The sequence below is a fragment of the Zonotrichia leucophrys genome, chromosome 19, assembly GCF_028769735.1.
Source record: "Zonotrichia leucophrys gambelii isolate GWCS_2022_RI chromosome 19, RI_Zleu_2.0, whole genome shotgun sequence".
Classification (NCBI taxonomy): Eukaryota; Metazoa; Chordata; class Aves; order Passeriformes; family Passerellidae; genus Zonotrichia; species Zonotrichia leucophrys.
The window spans coordinates 10154181-10172450 of NC_088188.1; the positions used below are offsets into that span (position 1 = coordinate 10154181).

The 18270-nt window shown below is 48.6% G+C and overlaps 1 protein-coding gene across 1 annotated transcript in view; it reads left to right on the top strand.

The window, feature by feature from the left end:
* AATF (apoptosis antagonizing transcription factor) overlaps positions 1-18270 on the top strand; it is a 37962-nt gene that overhangs the window by 4471 nt on the left and 15221 nt on the right. The window contains exons 5-8 of the mRNA XM_064729210.1: positions 8688-8802; positions 9098-9302; positions 9961-10125; positions 11205-11288. Coding sequence (XP_064585280.1) covers positions 8688-8802; positions 9098-9302; positions 9961-10125; positions 11205-11288 — 569 coding nt within the window. The remainder of the gene's footprint in view (positions 1-8687; positions 8803-9097; positions 9303-9960; positions 10126-11204; positions 11289-18270) is intronic.

Below are 18270 nucleotides of genomic sequence, written 5' to 3' on the forward strand. Positions count from 1 at the left end.
CAGACAGCAATTCTCCATCCATTTGCAGTTTTAAAGCCAAACCTGGGTGAAAATGGCAAGGTCATGCTCATTTTCCAGATTTTGAGACCGGAGGTTACAATACCTAAAATGTTTAATTTATTATTTTTGTAATCTTTTATGATTTTTTTTTCCCTTTGAATGTTACAACATGCTTTGGACAACCTTAGATTCCTGAGATCTCAGGTTCTGGTAGATGATTTACTGCAAAATTGCTTATAAATTGAAGTAGAAAATGTTTTGCAGACCTGGCAGCTTTCAGGCTTCACACCCATTTGTCACCCAGCATTTCCCTTTGTGTATAGAACAAGAATTAATTAGGCTGCACTGCAGGAAAAGTTTATGGCCATAATTTATATAGGATGAATTTCTCTTTAAAGAGACAGCATTGCTTTGTTTGTGCTGTCTTACTTTTTATTTCCTTTTTTAAAAATCTTTAATTAAATCCCAGATTTTTTTTTTCAGTCACCCTTTTTACATACAAATGGGAGACCAAGCTGTGGGCATGGAGCTCATGTTTATTCCTGCTTTGCACCCAAGTCTGGGTGGTTTTTAGTGCTGAGATCAGAGTGGCTGAGCCCTGAAAGCAGCACAAATGTCCAGTGTTTAATGTCCTGCACACAGAAACCCTCCAGCTCACAATTCCAAGGTGCTGGGCTGCTCCTCAGGACAGATTTGTATTCCCTGCTCTGCATCTCCCAGTCTGGTCCAGGGCTTGAGATGTTGCCTCTGTTTGGGGTCTTGCACGTTCAATTAATGTTTTTCATAATCAATGCGAGTCAGAATTTGCAATCTGCTCCTGATTTGCACATTAAAGAGACCCATTAATTAAAAATTCCAATCCCTGGCATGTTCCCGCAGGATCCCTGCGTTATTTACATAGGAAAGGAGTGCAAGGTGCAAGTTTCTGTGCACAGATTGCAGGCCTGCCACTCATATTTCACTGTGCTGCCAGCCTGGCAGGGCAGCTCCTGAAATTGGCCACAAAAATCCCCTCAAGGGCAAGGCAGAGCCAAAGCAGAGGTGGGATAAACATTGGTGGGGTGTCAGGAATTAAACAGTTCCAGTGTTTGGGGCTTGTTGTGTTAAATCTTGATAGGGTGACAAAATAACCCACAAATAATTGAGGGACAAGGAGGTAACAAGGGCTTTAAGGAATTAAATCTCTCCATCCTCAAAGGGCCTGAGCTTCTCAGTACAGGCCTGGAGCTTTTGCTTTCTAATTCTGCTTAAAAATACTAAACTGGGAGCACTTCAGTGATTAATACTGTATGCTTTTCAAAAAGAGCTGGGAATTGCAGCTTTTAGATGGCAGATTGTGTTATTTTCACTTTATAGTTGGTGAGATGAGCTAAGAGTGTACAGATACCAAGGTGAGGAAGTTTTTTGCCAGAAACTGATGGAAGTTGCAGGATTTTAAAGGGACAAGTGGCTGTGCTTTCCTTTTGCAAGAGTTCAGGAGTTCTCACTGCATTTTTGTGGGGTTTTGGGGTTTTTTTGGCTCTGTCTCCATCTGTCAGTGGATTGAGAGAAAATACCAGAATCTCACATTTCTATTCCTCAGCATAAACTGCAGATAATTTCAATAAATGGAGGAGATAGTGGGTTTGGTAAAAGTAGATATGCAGTGTGTGTGGGGATGGATTTGCTCAGTGCAGGACCCAACAGCAAATATTAACTTATTTACACTTTGGAGAACTGTGGTGAAGTTTCACCAAGGTTTGTGATCAGTAATAAACCTGAATAAAGTGAATCATATTTAAAAAAAAACTAAAAAAAGCCCCACAGGGCTTTGTTGCCTTCTGGAAAATGAAGTTATTGGATTTTTGTTGCTAAAACTTTGAGGGACCCAGAAATGGCTGTTTCTGGGGTGGAGATTTGTGGTGAGTGGGAAAGAGCTGTGCTCCCATCTGGAATAATTCCTGAGCTGGGCCCTGGCACAGCAGCTTGGGTTCTTGCCCCATGACAGATTCTGTGGTTTGGGACCAAACAGCACATTTAGACTTTTATGTCTGAGTGCTTCACCCTGAGTATCTTCATTTTCTTCTGCGTTGGCTCTGTGATATTTTGAATTTAAGAGACAAGGAAAGATTCTGTTTATCTCAGTTAGTGTACGAGTGTGTTCTCAGTGTCTTTTTAATGAGGATTTTTGTTGGGCTCTCTTAATCCCAGTCTTTAAAATATTATCTTTACATCCTCCACCACATCCAGGTAAGCCATGTTGAGGACACTGATTAAGCAGGGACTAATTTTGGATAAATGCAGTGTGCTGCAGGTGCCAGGGAAGCTGTTCCTTCCCTGCAGAGGGGATGTGCTGCAAGGCCTCCCCTCTCCCCTCACCTGGGCACACCTGGGTGGGAACAGCTCTGTGGTGGGATGGGATTCACTGACACAGGCTTGGAATCTTTTAGGGAATCCTGCAGGACTCAGCAGCAAAACTCCCTGGTAATTCTGCTCTCCCCTCCATTCCTGGGTGGCTCTCAGAGCTCCAGTGTATCCACACCTCCATCTGGAGATGTTAATGCATTAATGCAGAGCAGGGTGAGTGTCAGGGAGGGGGAGGAACTGAGGCACGGGCAGATTACACAGTTTCCAGAGGCATAGAGCACTTACAGGATTAATTGGTGCTAGGCAAGATCATGGACTTAAATATATTCTTGCTTTGAAGATTTTACTGGGAGCCTGCACAAATGTGTGACAGCAGAACTGGGTTTCAAGCCTGAGTGTAAATTATTGTGATCAGATCTAGCCCACTTAAAACTGGTAGTTCATTTTAATTGAATTGTGTTAGTCTGGACACTTTATGAATACAAAAAGCATCAGCCCTGTCAGTTCCTGCAGGACTGGATGGGATGGAAATGGATGTGGGTGCAGGTGTCCCCAAATTCCAGCTCTCCTCTCTGATCTCATGGAGAATCTGTTCAGCTCTTTCTGGGGCTGAGCCAAAGCCTGTTGACATTAATGAATGCTCTTCTCTCAGCTGAAGGAAATGAAGGAATCAGATCCTTTTTTCTGAATTTTGTGGAATATGCCCCAGAGAGCTCTTTGGTGGGCTCAGTGAGGATGAGCAGCTCCTGGGCCATTCTGGGAGTGCTGAGAGAGGGAAGAGCCATGGAGGGAGAGGGCTCAGCTTTGGAGCTCTGCACTTGTTCTGTGAGTGTTGAGTCATGAACTCAGTGATGTTTTGGGCACGTGCAGAATTTGGGCTGTGAGAGGTACCAGGAAGGTATTTTCTGGTTTGTCATTACTGTCTGTGGTTTGTTCAGGAATTCTGTGTGGGAAGCAGTGGAGAAATGCAGGATATTTATTTAACATGCAGTTTTGGGCTGTTTGAAGATAAAAAACTCTTGTCCTCCCCCACAGAGTGCCAAGGCTTTTGGGTTGTGCTATTCAGTATTTTTGAGCAGAATTGGTGTCTTCTTCTCACGAATGGTTGTGGTAAATTGATTTTATAGGTGATCTCCACAGCCATGTGTGTTGTTCATTGGTGATGTCTGAGGTTTATTTGAAATCTGCCTTAAATTTTGGTGCAGGAAAAGCTGGGACAGTCCCTGGCTGGTGCCCTGATCCAGCTGAACCCCAGCCTGTGGGATTACACCACACTCAGCTTTGCCTACACCTGAGTTTCTCAAGATTAATAGCTAATTAAACTGAATTTAGCTAAATATTTGTGCATGTTAGTCTGTGTACTGCACAAACAAGATGCAGGGAAACAAAGGCTTTAAAAGTGTCCAGACAAGCGTGTGCAAATGTCAGCTAACTGGGATTAATTGGCAATTGGGTACCTTGAGATGGAAACTCACAGCTTGTCATGATAAATATAATTAATGGCCTGGTATTATGTGGGGAGGTCAGTGTGGATGGGCTAATGTTCCCTTCTGGCCTCAATATCCAGATAGAACTGTGAAATCTCACATTTCCTCTTCCTTTCTCCTCCTTGCCCACGTACCTGGGGCCTCCAGGCTGGCAGAGGCAGGAATGTGTGCTGTCAGCTTCTTTGCATTTCCAGTAATGGAAAGCATCAGTTTTTATAAATCTCATTTTTGCCAGCCCCAGCCCCTCCCTGGTTTGGGCTGATACCAGAGGATGATGGTTGAGGTGAATCAGCAGAGCATGAACTTCATGGAAGTGTTTCTCTTTCTCTCCTGCTCAGCTGCCCCCTCCCCCAGTCCCCTCTCATAAACCCCTGAGCACCCAGCCTTTATTCTCTTGTTGAATCCACTTATTTTCTTTACTTTTAGCAAACTCATCTGTGTCTGATCCTGTTGTCCTCCCTGTCAGATGCAGTAATATTGGAGTGAAAGGGCTAAATTGAGGCTGCTCTGGGACTCCTTGGGAGTCAGCTGAGGCTCTGCTGTGGCAGGGGGGTGCAGCCCTGGCTCCTTTGTGCCCAGGGAATACAATTTTCATTTGCATTCCAATGGAACCAGCAAACTGGGCTTGGGTGTGGAGCTGCCAGCAGCAAAGTCAGCCCTTTTCCTCTATCATTTGGTGAAATTCCCCAAACTCCCTGTTTTGGGGAGCATGAGAGGAGTGTTGTTCCCATTTGGACAGATTTCCCAGTGCTTCAAGTGTGTGAGAAATGGGAATGTAAAAAAATCCCCCACCTGTAAAAAAATCACACTGAGTCTGGGCTGGCTCTTGGAGCCCCTGTACCCACAGAATTACTTCTTTAATTTCTGTTCCATGTTGCTGTGGGACCCCAGGATGCTCAGGGCTGCCAGGCTGGGGCTGCTGCCACCCTGCCTGTTCCTCTGAGGTTCCTTCCACCCTGGGATGAATCCAGGCTCCCGTCCCCAGCCCCATGTCTGGGATGTGCCACCTGGAGGAATCCCCCCTCCTTTCCCTGCTGCTGGGAATACAGAGCCAGCTCCAAAAGTAATACTGACAGCCTTCAGAATTATGATACACTGGAGCTGCGGCGTAATTCTTTGTTGAAGAAGTTAGAGGCCTAAAATGTTAAGGCTTATTGTTATTCCGAGTTGATAATCTCTGCCTTGCTTTAATAATTTTTCCTCATGCCTGGATAGCCTGCGAGTTGCACAATAATCACTCACACAGCTTTGTAATCAATGCCCAAAGTAATAGGATTCCGCTGGCCAACGGCAATTAATAAATTTGTGTCTTTTTTAAAACACTAGCAAGTCGGGCCTGAAATACGACTGACTGGCTTTCCTCATTTGCATATTTATTGCAGTGGAAAAATTCTTGCCGAATGATTGATGTTGAGCCTGCCTCTTGAATTCCAAACAGCACATTATTATGAAATGAAAAATGCCGGCCATACAGTTGATTAAAGTTGAAGACAGTGGAATCGGTGTTTTTTAAGATTGTGGGAGAATTAAAGGCATATTTTAATAGATGTTGACAAGAAGTGAACTAACAAAAGCAAAGCAAAGGATTTGCTTGAAAAGATTTAATCAAACGTGTTTGGTGGGGGATTAATTGCTGGGGATGACGAGTGCAAGTGGCTGCTGCTGGCTGTGAGTGGGGAGCATTGTTCCAGGGCCAGCTCATCCAGGGCCATTTTGACCTGCAGTTTAACTCCTGTCCCACAGCCCTGGAAGGGAGGGAAGGTTCCCCCTCTCCTTGGGATAAACCTGTGTGCCAGGTGGAGGTGCTTCTCCTTGTGTGCAGCCATGCAGATCAGAGGGAGGGTTCCTCTCCTCCTTCTGATGTGTGTGGTGGGCTCATGGGGGCTCCCTGGGACTGGCCATGGAGGCAGGGAATGCTCCCAGCCCAGCTTTTGCTCTGCATCCCCCCATTGATGGTATGGGGGCTCCCTGGGACTCTCCATGGAGGCAGGGAATGCTCCCAGCCCAGCTTTTGCTCTGCATCCCCCCATTGATGGTATGGGGGCTCCCTGGGACTCTCCATGGAGGCAGGGAACGCTCCCAGCCCAGCTTTTGCTCTGCATCCCCTCATCCCAGTGCCAGCATTGCCCCAGCTTGCCTGTGTGGGTGCTTCCCCAGCCTGTGGAGGGGCAGGGAGGATGGAAGGCATTGCATGCCTGTGATGTTCCTGTGATGCCAGAGCCCCAGATTGAACTGAAAGGGAAAAGTCCTGAATTTGCAGTGCTGGCACAGCTCTGCAGTGGAGCTGTGTGCTGGGTAGGTGGTGGTTCCTGCTGGAACATCCTGGGAAGGGTTTTCCCAAGGATTCAGTGTCCCATGCAGCTGCTTGGGAGGGTGAAATGAGATTCCATCTTTAGAGCTCATGGAAGGGAGTGCAGGGCTTTCCCTGGCTGGGAAGCTGTGGGAATGCTGGGGTTGGAGCGTGGATGAGCACAGCAGCCCCTGCAGCCAGGTGTGCCCTCTCCAGTGTGCCCACAGCCCCTGGCACTGACAGAATTCATTTTGTGTGCTTTGAGGGGAGCAGCAGGACAGGTTTCACCTCTGGTGGATCTCCTGGTACTTTGATCCATGGCAGTGCTGTTCCTGAATGGAGCTAAATACTGCAGGGCAGCTTCCAGCCTGGCTGGGGGCTGCATAAGGGAAGATGTAAGAATATTGAGAGAAAGGCACACTGTGATTTACTGGTGCTGGCTCCCAGCGTTCTGGGTGGGTTCATCTGCTGCCTGATGGGTCTGGAACAATTTTTCCCTCCTGGACACAAAGGAAGGGGCTCCTGTGGACTCCTGAAAGTGCCTCTTCCAGGGTAGTGTCTCACCACTGACACTGAGTCCCATCTGAGCTGGAGGTTCCATTCCAGCCAGGTTTGTTGTGTGCCTGTTCCAGACAAGGAGCAGCATTACAAAAATCCTGCTGGGGGTAGGTAGGAGGGTCAGTCAGTGTCCAGGGTCCTTTCTGAATGGCCCAGTTTGCACCCATGGATCAGTTTGGGTTTGTGCTGCCTTCATTCACAGCTGGGGCCAGACTCTGCCCCAAGGCAGGCAGTGCAGAGGGGCTTCAGAGGGAGAGGAGGCTGGGAAGAAAACAAAACCAGCCCCCTCTGGATGAAATGTGGGATGGATGGGGCAGGGCTGGATGGGCAGAGAGCAGAGGAGGGTGGTTCTGAAGTTGAGTTTACAGCACACTGAAGCAGCAGCAGAAGTGAGAATGCCATCCAGTAATGCCATTAAATACCCAAGAACTGAGAGCAGGGAAATTCCCCAGCTCTCAGAGGCTGTGATGGAGGCACTGCCTGGAGTAATTAGCCCTCCCACCTGGTTAGACACACGCTCATTGTCTTCCCTGCCCTCTGCAGCCCCTTCACTCCAAATGGAACTGCTCCCCATGCCCACGTGTGCTGGGCTCTGTCTCAGGGCCTGGGGCAGCCTCAGCCCGTCTTTATTTCCTTGCTGCTGTACCCCACAAGGGCTGGAGTGCTGCTCCACTTGTAATTGCCAGGATCAAAGCTGCCTGGAGTGCATTAGCACTGCTGCTGGAGGAGAGGCAGCAGGGAGAAAATAAACAGTTTGGGAAGCTCAGGGGACACTGGGCTGTGTTGCAGGCAGTGGGAAGGATTTTGCTGGTGTAAGCTGTGCACTCAGGCTAGGGTGGGGGCACTTGGCTCCTGCAAGTGATGCTTTAGCTGCAGACACCTACAACAAATGCATTTTTAAGGGCTTTTGTCTGTTTGTCTGGTGGAATTGTTTTGATGCTCACACACGTCTGATTTACAAGTGCAGCAAACCTAATCCGTTAATAGGTTTATATAGAGCAGTTGTCAGGGTGGATCTATAATGAACCATGGGCTCAGGGAGGGCCAGTCCAGCAGCTGATCTGCAACAGAAATCTTAAAGCATCTTCTCCTTGACACTGCTGTTCCTGAGGTCAGGCCATCATTTATCTGAAGGTGGTGACAGCTGAGCAATATCACAGTGGGAGCACGCAGAGATTGAGACCTCTGAGTGTCTGGGCTGATTTCTGCCTCTGTCTGCCTGAGGAAGATTTGCTGTTCACTCTGCCCATGATCCCTGTGTCCCCCACTGAAAGCAGAAATAAAGACAGCAATGGAGTGGGGAAAAGTTCTCCCTGTTCTTTCTGTGCCACGTACAAGGGGAGGTTGGGGAGTTATCAGGGCAGCCCCACTGGCTCTGTGGCACAGGAGGCAGCAGGGGCAGCTCTGGGGAAGGTCCCAGCTCCTGCTCTCCACACAGACCCACAAATCCGGGTCCCAGCTCCTGCTCCCCACACAAACCCAGGTCCCAGCTCCTGCTCCCCACACAAATCCGGGTCCCAGCTCCTGCTCCCCACACAAATCCAGGTCCCAGCTCCTGCTCCCCACACAAATCCAGGTCCCAGCTCCTGCTCCCCACACAAAGCCCCTGTTTTTGAGGAGCAGATGCTGTGGCAGTGTGCAGCTAACCTGTCCCACAGTCAGCTGGAGCTGAGTGACCTTGGAGAGCCCACAGCCTTTGGAACAGGCACTGCATGGACACAGGAACTGTCAGCTGCAAAAACCTTTGGATACACAGCATCACATCTCCCTTCAGGATTTGTGTGTGTGAGGTGCAGCTGCACATCCCAGCAAAAATCACATTCACACCATGTATTGATCAATTTACACCCTCCACCCCATCTTTTCTTCCCTTTCTCTCTTCCTGAGGGTCTCTGGGCCTGCAGTTCTGCTTTTCTGATCAGAGTCCTCTCATTAAACTCGCCAGGTCATGGTTTAAAGTTTCCCCCATAGATGAGATCTCCTCACTTGTGTCCCTGGCTCTGCAGGTTGTAAAGCCCTGGAGGCCTTGCTGAAAGTGCTGGTGGAGCTTCAGGATGAGCTGCTTTATCAGTACCCAGGCACGAGGCACCTGGTGGATGGAAAGCAAGCAAAGACTGAGAGGTAAATGCAAAAAAGAGATAAAATCTTCCTGAGCCCTTTGTTCTCCTGCAGACAGGACAATGCCCAGCCCTCCTGAGCACCCTCACCCTGCTGCTCTCTCAGGTGCTGCTGGGCCTGGGTGACAGACACTCTGTTATTTGCATTCCTTGTGGGAAGTCTGGTTTGGAATATTTCTGATTATGGAGCAGGGCCTAAATGGGGCTTTTAACAGAAATATCAGTGTGGAGGGGCCAGCAAGGATCCCACATTGCCTTGGGGAGGGACAGGGTGTTCATCCTGAGTGCTCTTGTTGCAGTGAGGATGAAATCCTGAGCAGCAGCGATGAGGAGCCAGTGGAGAAGGCTCAGGAGAAGAGGAGGAGGCTCCCCAAGAGGAAGCTGAAGTTTGAGGAGTACCCTGAGTTCATAGCCAAGCGCTACAGGGACTTCAGGAGCTACAGGAACAGCACCCTGCAGAAGTGGCACGACAAGACCAAGCTGGCAACTGGCAAAATGGGCAAGGCAAGGCCTGGTTTGTGTGTGCTGACATGGCTCCCATGGAGCAGGGATCTGGGGAACGAGTCCATACTGAAAAAGGGGAAATTTGAGTGGGATACATGGAATAAATTCTTCCCTGCGAGTGAGGGGAGGCCCTGGCAGAGGGTGCCCAGAGCAGCTGTGCCTGTCCCATCCCTGGAAGTGTCCAAGGCCAGCTTGGATGGGGCTGGGAGCAACCTGGGACCGTGGGAGGTGTCTCTTGGTAGTTTCTGTGTCTTCTCAACCAGACATCCCCTCACAGCCAATGATCTCCAGGAAAATGTCACTCTTTTGCTGCAGGAGCTGTTTGTGCTTCCTCCCAGAAGCAGGGCCCTCTGAGGCTCTCCTCCTCCATGAAGTGTAGTCTTTAATACAATGTGTAATCATTTCAGCCAGAGATCCAGGCTCTCCTCACATCTCTGAGTTGGTATTAATCACAGAGAAGTTAATCTGAACCAGAACAGCAAAGGCCTTTTATTAAGCCAGGCATCAACTCGCCTCAGGTCAGGAAGGGAGAAACAAATAAAAACCGCTCACAGCAACCCCTGCACTGAGCTGACATGGGGACACAGAGCGAGGAGAGGCTGTGAGTGTGTGTGTGTGTGTGTGTTTGTGTTGTCTGACAGTGCTTGGTGCCCTGCAGGGGTTTGGAGCCCTGGAGCGCTCGGTGCTGGCGCAGATCGAGCACGTGCTGCTGGACAGGGAGCGCCTGCTGCGGCGCACGCAGACCCGCCGCTCGCTCTACACCGTGCTGGGCAGGCAGGAGCCCCAGCCCGCCCCAGCCCCTCAGCCCGGGCCTGACAGCGAGGTGAGGAGGGGTTTATTTCATTGATTCCTCCTGGGCAGCTCTGCAGAGCTGGTGTTTCAGTGATTCAGCCTGGGAAACTCGGCGGCGCGATGGGGTGTGCTTGTTTGGGAGCTGGGTGGAGGAGGGTGACTTCTGTTTGCCAGGGAAAATGGTTTCCCTTGGGAGCCACACTTCTCTTTTCCATGGAAAATGGGCTCCCTTGGTTGCTGACACTGGGGCCGCAACCTGAACATTTCCAAACTTTGCTGAGTTTCTCCAAAACTAAAGCTGCCACCAGGGAGGACCAAGCAGGCCCTTAGAGCCCCCTTAGGGCCACCTCTGAGCTGATACCAGACCCCAGGAGAATGATTTCACCCAGGGGAAATGATTTCTTTTTCCCACAGAAAATGGTCTCCCTTTGCAGCCAAACATGCCAGTAATAGAGTGCCAAGCCATAAAATTCTGCAAACTTTGCTGCATTTCTGAGTGTGGATTCCTGCGGTGTAATGGCTGAGGAAAAACATTTAAATTCCAGTTTGTGATTATCTCCTGTCCCAGTTCCTGACAGGTTTTCCCTAAGCTGGGATTGTGCCCCTCCTGTGCTGCTCACTAAATCTGATTTTTGAGGTAGCGGCAGCAAAACTTGGTTTTCACTCTGCAGTTTAGAGTCTTTAACCCAGAAAGTCCCTTTTAAAATCATACTGCATATAACCTACAGAATATGTTAGTAGTAAGCCCTTTATTAATTTAGTATTTAAGAATGAATAAATACTCAATTCTGAGAGATCAGGTAGAATTACTGGACTTGCAAGATGTATTTTTGCCATTGCATTAAAAATATCTGTAGTATTTTGCCAGAAAGACTTTGCACAGTCCTATTTATTTCCCAGTAAAGGCATCATAAATCTATTCTGGCATTGGCAGCGTTTCTGCCTTGCCTTTAAATGTATTCCTGCTCCTTAAAAGCTGGTTATGTTGGGAATTTTCCCCCATTCCTCCATATCATCAAGTGTGTTTACAAGCTGCTGCAGGTGATGTCTCTGGAGCCAGGGACAGAAATGTGCCCATGTGAGCTCTCAGTGTTCCCTTGATGCTTGCAGGAAGTCCTCCCTGCCTCAGACTCCAACAGGCACCTGAAGGACATTGATGAGGAGATATTTGATGATGATGACTTTTATCACCAGGTAGGTGATGCTCAATGTGTGTTGTTGCAATTACGGCTCCAGTTGGGTTTTAATGCTCACAGAGAAAATGCAGTTGGTTCTGAGCTCTGTATTTCTCTTTACCTGTAAAACTCACTTGCTTGTTTTAACACCCAGAATCTCTGCAGGTCCCTCAGGGCACCCTGCTCTCAGTTTTTGCTCTGGGGCTGTGTGAGTTTGGAGTTGTCCTGTGGGTGTGAGCTTGCAGGAGCTGTGCCTGTTCTCCCTGGGGAACAACGCAGGAGAAAAAGCTCTGAATCCTCTCTGTTCTCTGTGGGCAGAGCCCCCTTAGGAAAAACAGTCCCAGAGCATCCTCAGGAGCACTGAAAGTTGTTCTTGTCTCAGCCTGAACCATCTCATTCGCCTGCTGAATGGGAGAGCTCCTGGGCTGCTCCAGCTCTTCCCTTGGAACTGGGCCAGCTTGGATCCAGGCCAGTTATTCCTTTATTTGCAGAATTCTTAGAAGCAAGTAATCTGCACCCAGTGCAGGGAAACACTGTGTTTGTAGTTCAGTTAATGAAGACAGTGCCAGCTTTGTGAAAACTGGAATTGTCACATACTGAGGAATATGTCACTGTAAGCCCTTCCCCAGAGTGTGAAACCTCTGCCTGCTTTGGTGATCCACACTGAGCCTGACCTTCAGGACTAAACAAATATCATTATATCACTGGAAAGACAGATTTTTAAAAATTTGAATAATTATTAGAGTGGCCAGTAAAGTGCTGGGGGAGTAGGAGAGAGCTGTTGCCATGTGAGGGTGCCAGTGGTGATGGGACAGGGCCTGTCCTGTCGGCAGCAGGGATTGAAGATAAATCTTAATAAAGATAAATCTGTTGAGATAATACTGAGGTGGAATTTAGGGTCCAAGTAGCCCAGCTTTGGGGGCAGATTGGACCCTCAGAACACAGAAGAAGTGAAGTTGGAGTAACAAAATCATGGAGAAGAGAAACAGCTGAGGTTGACAGTCCAAGGACCTCTGCAGAGAAGGTGCTTCTTGGCCATGAAATGTTAATTTTTTAAAAAGAAAACAGCAATGGATGAGTGTCCCCATCTTTCCCTCTAATAACTGTAACTGTGCTAAATGGTGATTTCAGAAATATGAGCAGGCCCAGCTTAGCTTCTCCCCTCCCTGGTTAATTGGGGTGCTGGGGTTAATCTAAATTAAAACTTAAACTAATAGAGGTCATTGAGGGAAGAGAGTCACCTGAGTAAAACAAATGGCTCTGCCAGGCACAGCTGTATCTTGGCCATTTCCCAGGAGGGAGGTGGCAGCAAATTGGAGCAGTTTGAGGCGCGGGCAGAGGTGAAGGATGGGTGACAGGGGCTGGGATCCAGATTGCCTTCCCTGCTGCTCCAGCTGCAGGGGCAGCCCCAGGCAGCAGCATCTGGCAGCACGGGCAGCCTTGGGTGGCACTTGGGGAGCCCAGGGGCTGGAAATGCAGTGCTGAGGCTGGAGCAGGCTTTAATCACCTGGCAGGGCTTGGCAGCAGCTCCGACAGCCTCTGCCGGCCTCGTACATCACAGGCAGACATCTGCTGAGCAGCCAGGCAGCTGCACATCCATTTCCCCTCTTGCTGGGCTCTTTCTGTCTCCCTCCCTGCTCCTCTCCTTCCCTTCCAGCCTTCCCCTCTCCTCCATGCCCAAAATGCCTCCTGTGCAGATCCCAGTGGTTTTGGGGTGCCCTGGTTGGTGTTCTGTGCTCGGTGGGGTTTGGCAGAGACTGGAGCCAGTTCAGGGATGAGGCTGAGGAAAATGGCTCTGTGCTTTCTGTCACCTCCCAATTAAATTGGATTCATAAAGTGCTTTCCTTTTTGTCAGGGCGCTGAGCTGGAGCTGAGCACTGCATTGAGAGCAGGGAGAGCAGAGCACAATGGGGCTGCCAGGGCCCTGAATGGCTCTGCTGTCCCCGGGTCAGAGCTGAGGCTGCTTTGTGTGTGTGGGATTGCGTGTGGGCATGGAAATAAACCCTGGGAGGGAGCGACCAGCAGCAGGCTCAGGGTGCTCCCAACCCCTGACCCCTGTGCATAACACTGATTGCAGCCTGCATTTCAGCACCTGCCTCTTCCTTCCTATTGAAATCTGCATCCAGGCTTCCCTTGGCATCCTTTTCGCTCTTCTAAATAGCATTTTATAGTTATTCATTTGTTTTGATTACTGCTTAAAAGGTAAACATTCAGATAAAGAACAGCACTGGAAATCAGCTTCCTCTATGTGTCAGTGTGAAATTAGGCAAGTAAAAATGAACCAGATTTGATGAATGTGCACAAGTTAATGATAACAGAATAAGTAGTTACACTGTTTTATTATAGATTATAATAAAAAGCTCTTTAATTAATCTGTTTTTCTACTGGAAAAACAATTTTCTTGTCCAGGTCTAATATTCAGTAGAATTCAGCAGGTGGGTCTGGTGGAATTTTGTGATGATTCAGGATTTAACTCTCTTCTGCCTGTTCATCCCACTTTGCCTTTTCTCCTGCTCCTCACTTGTTTTATAAGCAGTTTTTATTGTGATGACCCATATTGGGTGGTGATGGAAAGCTGAGCTGAGTAATGCAGTGAAATATTTTTATTTGGGTGGGAATAGTCAAAGTGTTTCAGAAGCTTCTCATTACTGGCAGCAGGGAGAGGCTGGAGGTTTCCTTTTCCTTTAAATCCTCCTTCATACATGGTTTTTAGGGAAGAAAAAGGCTTTTTATTTTTAGGAGTCATATTTACGTAGGATTCATTACAGCTGATATTGCAGCATTAAGACTTAAAATTCCAGCCTGCTACCAGGGAGCTGCTGCTGTGACATGCTACAGTGGAGATTTTATTGTTAGCTTGAAATACTCCTCTGGTAAAGGAGAGAGTGGAAATTGGTTTATTTCCAACAGGAATTAGGTTAGTGTTCATATGCTAAGTGTTCCACTGGTAGCAGCTCTTCCCAGAACAAATGTTCATCACTTCTGGCAGCAGGTATGCCTGGGGAGAATTGGGAATATCCATAATCCCTTTTTGCCTCTGCTCTCTCTGGTTTGGGGCATTTTGTCACAGCTGTGGGCGCCAGAGTGGAGGGGGAGCACCCAAGGAATCACCAAATCCTTCCAGGGGGGTTCTCAGAGCTGGATTTACCCCAAAATCAGCATCCTTAACCCCCCCTGTGTGCTTTTCTGGAAAATTTCACTGATGGAGATTCCTCTGGTGTCCCCAGCAGCTCCTGGGGGACACTGGTGTGCTCTCCCTGAATTTGGCAGTGCCCTAAACAAGGAATCGCCAATCCAGAGAAGTATTAAAAGTCAATAATGGTGAGGAATAGAGAAGGCTGGCTTTGTGACAAGCTGGTTTACCTTAATTAAACCGGTGAGTGATTAATATGGACAGCTGATCTTGTGGCTTTAATTAGATGCATTTAGAGTTTTGTGTGAATAAGAGATGTCTCGAACCATCCCACAGGTTAATGGCAATACAATACTCTTATCACAGGCATGTATCTTTCAAATGGCTGGCTGGATGGTTAATAACACATTTTAAAGCTTGATTTGGAGCTTCTCTTAATGGGTTCTTCGAAAATAGGCAAATCTGTGCATTTACACAAACCTGAATTTGAATAAAATGGGCTTTAAAAAGAGACTGCCCAGTGATTTCCACTTGCATTTTATTAAATATAAGAACAAGTTTTTAAAAAGCATTTCAAGGGGATTTAAAATAATATTTGAGCTGCAAACTTAAATTTTCTCTGGTGGAAATCCAAATGTTGTTACAGGGCATCTGTAGATGGACTTGTTTTTAAATTTGATTTGCTCTGTAAGGTGTAAAACAAGCCAGCCTTTTGTCAGAGGCTGATTTCAGCTCTCCTTAGCTCTTTGTCTCCACTGGCAATTCTTAGGGGTCTGCAAATCACAAAGGTCAGTGAGTGCAGCATTAGAAACACTGATAGATAGTGCATGAAAATGAGACCTAACCTCTACAATGAAAATTGACCTCTAAAATGAGAAATGAGCCCCGGAACAACACCCTGATGGCATCTCTGACTGTGTCCAGTGGGTTTGGTGTGCATCTCTGCCTGGCACTGAGGGGAGCTGCTTTGGGGGATTCTGTGGGGAGCCCTTCAGTGGTGCAGGGGGTGCTGCTGTGTGCCAGGAGAGCTCCTGCTGCAGAGCCCAGAGCAAAACCAAGATCCCTGACACTTCCCTCTGCTCCCATGGCTTGTGCTGCTGCTCCCAGCTTGGGCAGGAGCAGCTGGCACTGGGAAATGAGCTTGGCATGGAGCTGTTCTTCCATTCACTCTGTGCTGCCCTGGGACACTGAGCTGAGCTTGGATGGAGCTGTTCTTCCATTCACTCTGTGCTGCCCTGGGACACTGAGCTGAGCTTGGATGGAGCTGTTCTTCCATTCACTCTGTGCTGCCCTGGGACACTGAGCTGAGCTTGGCATGGAGCTGTTCTTCCCTGCACTCTGTGTGTGTGCCCTGGGACACTGAGCTGAGCTTGGGATGGAGCTGTTCTTCCATTCACTCTGTGTGTGTGCCCTGGGACACTGAGCTGAGCTTGGATGGAGCTGTTCTTCCCTGCACTCTGTGCTGCCCTGGGACACTGAGCTGAGCTGGGGATGGAGCTGTTCTTCCATTCACTCTGTGTGTGTGCCCTGGGACACTGAGCTGAGCTCGGGATGGAGCTGTTCTTCCCTGTGCTGCCCTGGGACACTGAGCTGAGCTTGGCATGGAGCTGTTCTTCCATTCACTCTGTGTGTGCCCTGGGACACTGAGCTGAGCTGGGGATGGAGCTGTTCTTCCCTGCACTCTGTGTGTGTGCCCTGGGACACTGAGCTGAGCTTGGGATGGAGCTGTTCTTCCATTCACTCTGTGTGTGTGCCCTGGGACACTGAGCTGAGTTTGGGATGGAGCTGTTCTTCCCTGCACTCTGTGTGTGCCCTGGGACACTGAGCTGAGCTTGGGATGGAGCTGTTCTTCCATTCACTCTGTGTGTGTGCCCTGGGACACAGAACTGAGCTTGGCATGGAGCTGTTCTTCCATTCACTCTGTGTGTGTGCCCTGGGACACTGAGCTGAGCTTGGGATGGAGCTGTTCTTCCATTCACTCTGTGTGTGCCCTGGGACACTGAGCTGAGCTTGGCATGGAGCTGTTCTTCCATTCACTCTGTGTGTGCCCTGGGACACAGAACTGAGCTTGGGATGGAGCTGTTCTTCCATTCACTCTGTGCTGCCCTGGGACACTGAGCTGAGCTTGGGATGGAGCTGTTCTTCCATTCACTCTGTGTGTGCCCTGGGACACTGAGCTGAGCTTGGCATGGAGCTGTTCTTGCCAGCACTCTGTGTGTGTGCCCTGGGACACTGAGCTTTCCCCAGTTCAGGGCAGAGGTGAAGGAGGGAAAGCAAAGCAGGATCTCCTTCAAATCAAAGCCTTTTGATGCTGGGATTGCCTAACTCTGTCTTCACACATCAGGGCTTAAGGCTGATGGTGATTTACTCACACTTCCTAGTTAATAATTAGACATTGGGAGACACCATATATCACTCCTAATGGAATATATGGGGTCTGATGAGAGTTTTCTGTTTTGGCTAATAAATTTGAAGCAGAATCGCCAGGCTTAATGAAATATTACCATTTGGGAAGTGCTTTAAGTCTTGTGCTGGGAAAACAGTGTTGCTTTATTCAGTAAATGAATTTATCATTCACTCTGTGTCCCAGGCTCTGGCTGGCTCTGGAGCAGGGGCTGGATGCAGGACTCTGAACCAGAAAGCAGAAAACAGAAAACTAATCAAATCCTTAAAGACCAAAGGCAGCCAGGCAGGCCTGGCCTGACTTTTTCAGTGGTAGCCTCTGGCTACATCCACTTTTATTTTAGTAACCATTGTTAGCATGATTTATAACCTCAGCTCGGAGACTTTTGCTATTTAGATGTAACAAGATGCTTCACAGCTTTTATTTCCATTTCCTAATTTCCCTCTTGCTTCTGCTTTTTTTTTTTTTAAATTTTATTCTCTCTCATCTTTGCCTCACTCTGCTCTCCAGGCAGTGCCCCCAGTGCCACAGCTGGGATGCCCTGAAGAATATTTGGAGCACTGCAAGGCCTTGTCAGCCCCCAGGTCCACAGAACTTGTTCAGGGTTAGGAACCAGCCCCAAAATCCATCTTGGAATTGTGGAATGGTTTGGGTTGGAGGGAACCTTAGAGCTCATCTTGTTCCACCCCATCACAGGGACACCTTCCCCTGTCCCAGGTGCTCCCAGCCCCATCCAGCCTGGCCTTGGGCACTGCCAGGGATCCAGGGCAGCCACAGCTGCTCTGGGCACCCTGTGCCAGGGCCTGCCCACCCTCCCAGCCAGGAATTCCTTCCCAATATCCCATCCAGCTGCCCTCTGGCGTTGTGTGGGCACAGCTGGGGCTCTCCATGGTGCTGCAGAATTTCTGTGCCAGCAGGAGGAGCCCAGCCCTGCAGGAATTGCCCTGCTGCTGTTGCCCAGGGTGGCTGTGTGTGACACCTGCCCTGTGCCAGGGACAGGATCAGAGCACACAGCAGCAGAAACCACCCTGAGCTCTCTGCACCACTTGTGGCTGCTGCTCCAAGCCTCCCTCCCACCTTGCTTCTGACAGAATATTGACTGGAAAGCAAGATCCCATTTCTGCTTAGCCTTGAGGGCAGCTGTTTGCAGAGTGGCAGTGCTACACAGGTTTGCTGTGTCGTGTGTCTGTGTAACACTGGATTTGGATCTTGTATTTAGCTGCCAGAAGTGACTGTGATGAAGTGGCAGAGATAAACTGATAGATTGGGTGCCAGAAAGATGTTGGGAATCAATCAGATAAACAGGGCAGAGAAGTTGCTTGCTGTTTTCTAGTGATAATAAACCAGTGGCCTGGCTCCTGGAATTTTTAAATGTAATTGCTGTGGTAATAATCTCTAAAAATAAGCAAGTAGGAAGAAAAAAAAAGTAGTGGCAGGTTTTTAATTATGTTTGAATCACTCTTT